The sequence below is a fragment of the Spodoptera frugiperda genome, chromosome 25 (assembly GCF_023101765.2).
Source record: "Spodoptera frugiperda isolate SF20-4 chromosome 25, AGI-APGP_CSIRO_Sfru_2.0, whole genome shotgun sequence".
NCBI lineage: Eukaryota > Metazoa > Arthropoda > Insecta > Lepidoptera > Noctuidae > Spodoptera > Spodoptera frugiperda.
Genome location: NC_064236.1, coordinates 16,620,640 through 16,632,080, shown reverse-complemented (window position 1 = coordinate 16,632,080; position 11,441 = coordinate 16,620,640). Strand labels below are relative to the sequence as shown.

Genomic DNA, 11,441 nt, shown 5'->3' with positions numbered 1-11,441 from the left:
TTTTTGTACTTTAGACAGATGGTTGATTATTTATTATCTGTGTACTCAGTGATTCTGTGATCAGTGAATCAGTCTATTATTTGATAGTCTATGTTTATCTCCGTCACCGACTGTTGGAATGTTTTTGTGAAGAATTGGTATTTTCAACAGTAAAGAAATAAAAAAAAATATTAAAACAGATTTGATGTAATCGTCATGAAATATGATTTATTTAGTGAATAAAGTTGTGTTGTGCATCTTAGTGGTAGCTGCAACGGTGTCCTGCAGAATACACAAACTGCATCTTTCGGTAAGCATGACTTTAAAACTGTAGGCAAATTACCAAAGTTGCAAAACAAACGGATCATGGAAACCATATGGTCATGGAATAAAGTTAATCGAGTGGTCGTCAAGTTTTAGGATTTAAACTAAACACGTAAAGTGCGATAAGGGTCTCAGAAACCATTGTTTGATTCCTAAGAAGATTTGTGTACATGTTTGTACTGAATCTCAAAAACAATTGTTGACTAAATTTCGACATGCTTATTGAGATAGGAAAACTAAGTTATAATTTTCTTTTATAATATTTTACTCAAAATATGTAGGTAAATAAAAATATTTAATAGATTATTGTTCTATTTGTTCAGCTGAATTCATTCTATTGATAAGCATGAAAATTTATTGCTTAGGGATCACACTATCTGAAACAGTGAATTTGAGTAAAGGAATTCTTTGTCTTATCTCTGTGGGGAATTAGAAGTATTTACTGAAGCAGTATCAATGTTTTAATTGTTATTTACAACCCAGTCCAATGTTGGGCATTTCCATTCCATTCTGTATGTTAGCATAAAGTAAAAAAGAAGTTTGGGTTCTTGTGTAAAAAGTTCAACAAAACTAACTTTTGGAGCGGAACAATTTGTTAACTCCATAGATATAATATTTCTGTGGTTAAATCACATATAGGTAGAGTCTTTTGACAGGAATTTGTTTATCATAAGTTGGCAATGGCATAGTTTGAATATAAGGATAAAAAGTTTCAATTTATCCTTAATTTCAAACTATGCCATTTTCAGTTTCAACTAGAAAAATAAACAATTTAATCCCTGGTATGCAAAGATCCACATGAGACATAATATGTTTTCTATTGTACTGATATATACATTATACATACATAACATGTCAACCAAACTAACATAGGCTGAAAAAATTTACCATGTACCTTATAAACAGTTAATTAAATTTTAATCAAGTTACAAATAAAGGGTTTGGTTATAATAGTTGGTAATTTTTTTTTTCTCTTTATTTAGCAATCTGTCCTCATTGACATTTAGAATTGTTTTTGTCGATTTTTTTAATGAAGGCATGCTTGGTATGCACTCTTTGGCATATCCACATGAATATTCTGATCTTACTTTCAAGTGAAAACTTGAACTTTTTAGACAGAAGCCTGTAGAGTTTTCTGAGTTTAGGCTCAGTACTTTTTGCTTGGTATATATATTTTGTTTCCTCCAGGTAAGTTGACGGTCCAGATACATACCGAGATATTTAGCATCTTCGGCTTGAGGAATGTCAACATCATTCTAACATACTACATACATACATAACCTCACGCCTGTCTCCCATGGGGGTAGGCAGAGACAATGGAACGCCAATTGCCATGGTTCCTACCACAGTCCAAACTCGTTTGTGATAGTCTAGACGCCTTGACTGGATCTTTATGCACCGCCAGTGTATAGTCACGTAGTGTCGTCAGCAAATGTTCCCAAAACCACTCCCTTAGTAACTGGGAGATATAGATTGCAATCCCGCAGCTCATTCAATCCCGCTCATTTACTAATCTTAGCCTTTAAATGTTTGGTATCAAAGTTTTATGATATTTTGTTATTCAGTTTTATTCATAAATCGTTTTAATCGGAAATTGGAAATAGTTGTAGCGGAATATTGTAATCCCACCCAAAACATAAATGTGAAAGGCTGCCAAGTTCGATAATATTGGAATGCTTCGCCTATAAAAGAAGTGAGATCTAAATAAGTACCAAGTTCCATACACAGACCTCAGTTAAAAATGATATAACAAGTTGGCAAGTTTTCACACCCTTTGTTATAAACCTACTAAATGCAATGAGTCAAGTATATAATTTTCTATTAAAACTTGCCAAGTTATATCATTTTTGACTGAGGTCTGTGTATGGAACTTGGTACTTATTTAGATCTCACTTCTTTTATAGGCGAAGCATTCCAATATTATCGAACTTGGCAGCCTTTCACATTTATGTTTTGGGTGGGATTTCATTTATTTTTGTAAGGTTTATTTTCTTTTTTTCTTATTTTACTTTACTTTGACTAAATACAAACCTTCATAACGAATTTTAGGTCGGTACGACCATTGGAAGAGTTGGGAAAAATTTTTGTTTTAGTTCCTTAGGGGTATGAATTTACACCTTCATTATTTTTAAAACCGACTCACACTTGGCCATTTTCAGATTTTTTCCTTTACCTTGACCTAAAGACCTACCTCTATGCCAAATTTCAAGTCAATACGACCATTGGAAGTGGTCTAGGTTTTTGATGAGTGAGTGAGTCAGTCAGTCAGTGAGTGTATAGTAAAAATAGCGATTTTCTGATGTCAATATCTCAAGACCTACAATAGGTACATTTATGAAATTTTGTATTTTAGATAAGTAAGTAGATCTCGACAGATACTAGAAATTACATATGCGTAGATAAAATAGATTTTGAGTTATAGGTGGGTCGAACTTGGCCCGAAATGGTTCGTGTAATATAACCCACGGCCGGTGTGTCGGTTTTTTGCTCGAACTTGGCGGACACACTGCCGTGTGTCTAGATAAGCGCCATCCGCGCCATCCAAATTTTTTCAGCTAACACAGCTATCGTGATGGGTATCTATGGATAGGTCTTTAAAAAAGACATTAAGGTTCCTAAAACCATTTTTCGTTAAAATCAATCGATTGAAAGTTAGACGCTTCCAAAGTGGAAAAAGGAGTAGACTTTAATGTGCCTGGGAAGATAGGGGAAACATCGAAAGTGACTGGGAGTTGTGGAAACATTATTCGTATAGTTTTCTGAATAACATATACGAAAGTCAGATTTTATACTATGACGAAAGTAGATTTATAAATAATCATACTGTAAGGGTGTCTGGGAAGGTGTTGTTCCCGCCCGAAGTGTCCGCAATTAGACGAGGCGGTTTCTAATATGATTGTAAGTTAAAATATATGAAAACTAAGCTTTATACTATCACACATTTGAAATATAATTTTACTTACCTTTACTACCTGTTACCTTCCAAAGCCACCGCAACCCAGGTTGTATAAGCTGGGTTTTCCTATACCTGTTATAGGGGACATGTATAGAACAATTTTCACCTTTTATAATATAACGAAGGTCTGGGTGTTGTGGGCTCTCACTCTATTTCATTGTGTATCAGTCTGCCTGCCCCTCAGTAATAGAAAAGTTAATATTTATTGTACCTAACTAATTGTTTAATCTATTAGTTAGTAGATCTTCTAGTGTAATATATAAGTAGACACCACCTCAAATTTAAAATAGTACTTATACTCCTAAAACATGGAAGATTAAAAATAATTAATAATGTTGTGTATTTTAATGATTTCCAGTCCAATGCTAATGGGTCTTATTAAAACTATAGTTGTACCATATGGCAAGCCGAATTTTATTTTTAAATCATTACTTATCTCGTTATAACATCACTTAATTAACTACAGGGTAACTATTAAAACTCTGGATCTAATCAGTAAATAATAATTGTTATTAACTAGTTAGAGTGATTAGTTACGAAAATCAGTTTGATTGCTCAGTTGGCACAGTGATGGGGTAAACCAGCAAATGGCTACTGCACAAATCAAAATGTGTTGCAGGCTTCCTACAAGCAACAACTCATTGTGTAGTTACTGTTGTTTTTAATCACATGTGATAACATGTTGTATGTGAATTTGTGCATTTGTAAATGCACTAAAGTGAAAGAAGAGAGACCACCTGTGTTTATACTACCACATGTGCGCTGTTATCACAGGGCTTTCTTCTTCTGCTTATAATAATGTTTTCTAGCTAGATAAATAAGCCACAACTTGGGTCGAAATGGATCAGAATGGATAGACTTGTACCTAATTATATATACAAGCAAACCACTGTGGATTCACTTGCCTAGAATTTAGAAAAACTCTTCTGAGAAATTTCACATTTTGTCATTGAACAATGTCCAAAATTGGTAAAATCTGTTTACTATGTTTTTTTTTGTGTTGGACAATCCATTTATCGAGAAAGCTTATTGGCTTTAAAACATCATGCTACAATCAAAAGAAACCGAACAGAGCTTGTGAAACGGACGAACCTCACAGATGTACCTAGTGAATGAAATAATTGGAATACCCCATTAGAAAGAAAGAAAAAATATTTATTTTGCACCAGGCATGATGCACCAAAAAACAAATCGTAAATTAAAACATTATTTATAAAATATTATTTTATAAAAAACAGAAAAAAAACTACACAATATGAAAAAAAGTAACATAAAACATTTAGCACTTTTGTGATAAACTAACCGCGTAAATCGAAATTAATAACCAATATTAACCTCATCAATAAAATATCTGCATCAATCTTAGGTTTTAACTGAATCCTTAAAAGATTTTGATGTTGGTTTGCAAGAGTTTGGATTGTGACTGGTTTAATTTTTGTATAAGTAAACACATTAACTGTTAATGAGATAGTGTCACCTGATTAAATTATATTGGAGTTATGGGAATGAGGAATTCACCTGTACTTGTGTCATGTAATAAGTATTAAGTATTAACCTTTTGTCTACAAGTAGACATATATATTATGTCTAGTTGAAAGTAGGAGAAAACAGAAGAACTAGGTTACCCATGCTAGTAGTTAAACTGCTTTCAATTATATTTAACATTAGTTACCTAAATAAATAGTTAAATGTGGAACTTTTAAAACAATCCATCAAAACTACTGTTGCAGACACATTGTGACAAAAAAGTGGCTTAAAAATGGAAGTAGTGTAAAAACAGCATTGTTTTATTCACGGTTCAAATTCAAGTTTTTAGTCAGACTGGCTATATGCTTCATTAGACAGAGACAAATTTGAATAACTTCAAATAGTTACCAAAACTCCAGTACTTTTTAAAGAAAAGTCAAGGTAACTATAATTACTTAAAATTATGTACACTTAATTAAATAAGAGAGACGAAAACGGCTAACTTGTGACGTAAACTTAACGTTTAGAACCGTCGCAGTGCTATTCAGCTGGCATTCAGAAAACCGACAAATTAACACTTATAGTGATTCGTTCTTAAGAGGAGGCCGTTTGAATGGATTATATACACAACTGTGTTTCTTTGCCCTTGGTCTATTGTACATTGTACACAATTTTTCCGGGTTTCGCATGAACAGGAAATTACTTTGTTATTTAAATTACCTTTTAAATTTATGATATTAAAACCATAAGCTTTGCGTGTTTAGACTTTCAGGTACATAACATGGACCTTATTGACAGTACAAGAAAGTGGAAAATAGGCATAACTAGTTATATTATGTACCTAGTCATATTATTGGATTAGACAACTATACTGTACCATTAGTACGAGTTTGCTTTACGTTTAACGTAAACGAAACGAGAGCGCGTTCGGTGCTCTGATTGGTTGGTTTATTAGAGATTTCATGATTATCTGAATTATGATAGAGCCGTTTTACTTTCAACTACTTACAGGGTCAGCGTATCCATGTTAGGTTGCAAATAGTTTAACAGCACCAATTTATTTCCTAAAACTTGGGAAAACCATGCAACTTAGGCAACGAGAGTGAAGTCAAAAAGTCAAAATTATTTATGTGAAATAGATTGGGAAGGCACTTTTGAACGTCGTTACAATATAAAGATAACAAAATGTCTGTCTGTCGATCAGTCCTCTAGTATGACTAAGGCTTTTTTTTTTTTTTGAGGGTGGAAAATCACCCAATGACTTCTCCCGCCTTGGGCGAGGCGAGAGAGAGTGTCAGACTCTTACTGACTAAAACCACCCCGTTCCTACTACTGCCCGTCGAGCCGGAGCCCCGGTAAACCCGCTAGGTAGTCCGCAGCTCCGGATTAGGCATCAGCCCTACTGGGTCCCATCTGTGGTGGTCTGATGGCTCTTTGAGGCGCGCGCAGAACGCGACGCGCCGCACGCACGGGTCTGGTTCTGGTCGGGTGGCGAGCTACCCTTGCTCACCGTCCGCAGACATGACTAAGGCCTAACCAAACAATTGGCGTAAAACAGCGTTCGTTTGTGCGTTTTAACTAGCGTTGCGTTTCGCCGTCTGAGTGCTTAACATCAGGTGATCCGTCTGCCCGATTAACACGTTAACCGCCACGTAGGTCACCGGTGACCTACGTTAGTGGAGGATTTGCTTTCAACAGTTTTCTGATGGCGGTTAAAGGCTTAAGTTATAAGAGCTTAATGCAAATAGCTGTTGTGGAACTTTCTTAAAATGCTGCGGTTTTCTTATTAATCGTTTTAACTATGCGAATTGTAAAGCGTTATAATATGTGGTGAAGTGCTCATTATGCCCAATAATTATGTACCCGTACACTGGTCGATATGCTCGTGCGACTAATGATCTGTGTTTGCGAACTGAACTTGTTCTTTTTCCTGGTGTGCGTAATGCTAATGGCAGGTCTGATAGGAAAATATTCATCGTGTGTGTCTTTTTGGAGGAAAATGTGAAACAGACGCATGACCTTCACACTATAACAGTAAATCTACTTATCTAATTATGTCTAAGGTAGCCAGCAGGTTATTATTTCATATAGGTACTAACAGATGGTATATTAAGAGTGTATAATTATCGAAGAACAATTTACTAAGAAGTAAAGATGAACGACCACAATTAAGCAATTAACGCAGTTATTTCAATACTGTAGGGTTGGTTTTTGTAGATCGTAGCACATAATGATAACGTCGTCGGTAGGGTCACTGATGTGCGTATGATAACTAACAACGTTCTTGTTTAAGTTAAGTATTTTACCTATTACTAGTGGTCGCCTAGTGGTCGAAATTCGACCATATACGATTTAATTTACAATACCACTTAACATACGTTCAAGGATAATTTTTATTTAACGAATTGCTATTAGTTTTCTAAAATTCCGGCGCATCATGAACAGGAAAACTCTATTCATATGAGACATGAGAATATCATCGCAATGTCTGTCGATTTTGACGTTTTGTTAATAAGCTACTATGCATGGTAGTGTGTGTAATGTTTTATTTATTGATTTAATGTACTTTATAAGCATTATTTTTGAAAAATATTAGCGTTCTGGATTTCTCCTACACATAAACTATAAGTGTACCAAATTTTATGTTCCTACATCCGCGCAATTTTCGTAAAAAGGGGTCCAAAGTTAATAAGGCATTAGAATATAATAGGTAAAATAACATAGCATGCCAAAATTTTAATTTAAAGCCTTTTTAAATTAAAATATATAATTTTAAAATTAAGCATCATAAAATACATAAATGGTAGTGGAAGTGCTCAAATTAAATGTAAAATTCTTAATTTTCGACGGTAATTTTATGAGCCCTGTGTAATAGCGAGTGACAGTTATTGCTACGATTATGCTATGAACCTAACGAGATTAATCACCGTTAGCGCAATTAACTACTGTAGTTATTGATAACAATCCAATTACAATGTTGCCTGATTTAGAAATAGCGGTTGAGGTGATTATATGAATAGAACATACGTAGGTATTTATTGACCCTTTTTTGACATTAGAACCACAATTTTTCAATGCACTCATCACTTACCAAGAATACACAATTTACGTAAATATTCCGTCCATTTAGGCGGAGGTGGTAAATATTTACATAAGTATTCAAATATTATTCCCATTTCAAATGTATTGTAGTTATAAAGTATTGTGTCGCTTTGCTGTTTCTATTACATGAGTTGAACATCACTTTGCATCTTTATCAGCTCCGCGCTATTTTCGTACATCTTGCTCTGCGAACTTCTTTGTCATTTATATTCGAATGTATTTTCCACTCAAACACCCATTGTGTCATATCAAAGTGATTTGACAATGATGACAGCTATTGTGCCTAACTACAATGTACTAGAAAAAAGGTTACAGTTCCATTTTTGTCATTGATGTAATGTATGTATCTCGACATAAATATTTAAAATACAATAACTCTGGTATAAGATAAGGTTAATGTAGATTTGAATCACCGATTAAATATTGTACGCTGGCGTATACAATTCATAATAATTGTATGATTTTCCTGGGGAAATGCACTTAATTAGGTACAATGGACATTTGCATACATGTTATGTAATATGTTCGCTGAAGCGAAGAGATAATTATAATGATTGCCTAATTACAATAAAATTGACGTTCTTATCTGCATTCAATGCGAAATGCAATAATTGTGTAATATGTAGAAGCAGACTGTCACCTAACAAATAAGACTTATGAAGTTATGATGCTTTCTTTTTATTATTAAGAGACTCCAGTTTTGTAGAATTTCAGTGATTTTATGTCTAATGTCTTAAGATTATTTAGACACCACTGACAAACTGTGAAGGAAAACATCGTGAAATTACCTACCCGCATTAAGCAAACGTGGTGATTAATGCTTAAACTTTCTCCATGTGGGAAGAGGCTTTAGCCGGCAGTGGCCATTTATAGGCTGATGTTGTATGTTTAATGTTGGTTGCGATTTCAAATATTGATTGAATCAGTGAGTTCTATCGATATGGCTATATATACCTTGACGAAATTTCTAAACGCTGTTGAATACAAAAGTTTTAATCCACACAAAAAATTACAATTCTCTACAACGATAATTTTATTCTTGGAATTCTTCAATTAATGTTACAAATATACAATTATGTGACGTAACTTTCCAGGACGATGAGCGTCGCTACGTGGATCTCACGACCTTCGGGTTCTTCAAGGGCGGTATACTCGACGTGAAGATGGTGGATTTCATGATGCCGTCGGGTCCTGTTTATGGGGAGGTGAGATTATTGCATTATTACCACGTAAACATTCAAGGTTATAATGAGTTTTGATCAAATGGTAGACTGTATCGAGTAGCTGAAAGTGGAGTCGGCCAAAGTATGGCAATAACAATTTTAGTGTGGAAGACGCACGAATTTCCACACATCTTTTTCTTCTCAATTGTTGTCTGGGCTCTAAAAGAGACAATGACTTCTGAGTTTGTTATGCCATTTCTTCTCAGATTAGTCCGTTAGTAAATGCCGACTTCATTTAGATTTTAACATGTAAAAGTGTTATTTTGTAGTCTATATACAAAAATTAATTCATTGTTTCAATGGGCTAGCTCGACAGCAGTCATACTTACAGGCCTTACAGATATCTGACGAAACAGCGCGAGCAATGTGTTTACCGTTACCGACGACGCCCAATCGTCCCCCCCTATCCCCAATCCCGAACAAAATGTCGACAACACACTTTGTAACTTCTTAAAATATAATAAATAATGATAAAAACAGTCAACAGTGGAAACGGTACGTAAAAACATTTGTACGAATTTCCCTTGTCAGACGATTCTTGAAGTAATAATTAATACGTAATAAGGTCACCGTATAATAATCGATCCCTGTCATATCATTCGCTACTGGGTCATATTGATCAGTAATGTAGCGACGCAGTGGTTCATCACAAAATTGACAGTATTTGAGCACATTGACTCTATCGATTTGTCTGTAATGCATTTGTAATTAGAGGTCTTCCAAAGGTGACCGACGAGCATCGTTTCAACTGTCTTGACAATATTTAATTTTACAAAAATTTGTGACCTAATAAGTCTTTATGATACTCTGGTGTAGCATCCATTCAGCCAGCCTTTGCGCCACCCATCGCTGCCAACACTAATAGGCTAGTTTCCTACTAGTCAAATTCAATACTTTTTTCGAAACGTCAAAAACGATATTTTCTATGAAATACTCTATTATGACCTCAGATTTTTACGTCAAATAGCAGACTTATTTCTAGAAATTTAGCTAGAAAAACACGAAAATCAAGTAGTTCATCAATTTCAAATCAAATGAGAGTGTGATTATTTTTGAATATTTTATTGTATTGAAAAGTTGTAATAATTTATTTTTGACCGAGGATACATCCCAATTGACTGCTCTTTCAAACGTTTGAGTTTGGGTGAAGAATACTTCACCCTCCTAACTTTCTTCAGACACAAAAAGGCATACTATATGCAAAGTTTGGTTCACTAAATATAGCTTATAGAGAATAAATCACCCTGGAATCTTCTCCTCATAGAAACATCTACTTCGCATTTCATTATTCTTGCTCAGAAATAAGAAATTCGTACGTATCACGGTAAACAATGGTGCTAGTATACCTTTGTTATGCTGCCAATCATTCTAATATCTATTTATTCATCCTATTTACTATGGGAACAAACCTTCCTGTGTCAGGTTATTGACAGGTCCATTCATGAGCAATCAGGTTATTGATACAAGGGGATACAACTGTGTACATAATACACCTATAGGTACATAAATGTCTTATGAATAGGAGTTGTAGAAGATAGGAGATATGGTGTTATTTGATGTCAGTTGAATGTACATGCCTATTAGGTTTTTAATGTATTGCTTTATTTCATTTCAAGTGGTTTTTATTTCTTGAAATTGGGAATAGTTTTCGTTTTTGGGTACACGGCAGTGCCACAGCGAAGTCCAATGCTAAGGAGCACACACATAACTTCGTTGTGGGTAAAACCAGTTGCTTTAACGTTATAAGTAGGTTTTTATTTCTTAGAATTTAGAAATCAAAGCCGCAAAAAACTGCTACATGACGTAAATTAGAATAATCAGATACTATTCAAATTAGGTGAGCCTGTTCTATTTCTGACTATCAGTGTTGTGCGCAAATAATAATATGATTATTTTTACATGTTTTAGTGATCGATCAGACAGTACAATTTACTTGTAATATAAAAAAAAATACAAATATAGGTATAGTACTCTCAACGGATCTTGGCAGGTCTGAACTACGTGCAGAAGGCTGCGCAATAAGTATTTTTTAGAAATAAATGGTGGCATGAGGCGAGGTGCGGGGGGCGGCGATCTAGGCTAGAGATTGACCATTTCTAAATACAATTGACCCTTTACACTTATTGCGCAGCCTTCTGCACGTAGTTCAGACCTGCCAAGATCCGTTGAGAGTACTGTATCCTAATAGGGATGATGACGGGGTAAGAAAATTAAAAATCTATTTAGTCCGTCAGTTAATAAAGGTAATGAAAAAATATTAGACACGTATTTTTTATTTTGTAATATAAGATAACAATGCAATGCTTACATAAAACGTATCAAAGTTTAGGAGTGAGTGCTAACTACGTCACTACTGAATATAAAACGTACTCAAAAGTGACGTCACGTGA

At 34.5% G+C, this 11,441-nt stretch overlaps 1 protein-coding gene across 7 annotated transcripts in view; it reads left to right on the top strand.

The window, feature by feature from the left end:
* LOC118265858 (protein GPR107) overlaps positions 1-11,441 on the top strand; it is a 58,274-nt gene continuing 46,833 nt past the window's right edge. For 5 of the 7 annotated variants that reach the window (XR_007706942.1, XM_050704003.1, XM_050704002.1 and 2 more), the window contains exons 1-2: positions 2-289; positions 8,923-9,033. Coding sequence is in view for 6 of the 7 variants with exons in the window: in XM_050704003.1 (XP_050559960.1) it covers positions 203-289; positions 8,923-9,033 (198 nt within the window). In the remaining variant the exon portion in view is untranslated. Of the gene's footprint in view, positions 290-8,922; positions 9,034-11,441 lie in introns of all 7 variants that reach the window. The other 2 variants (XM_050704004.1, XM_050704000.1) reach the window with 1 other exon arrangement.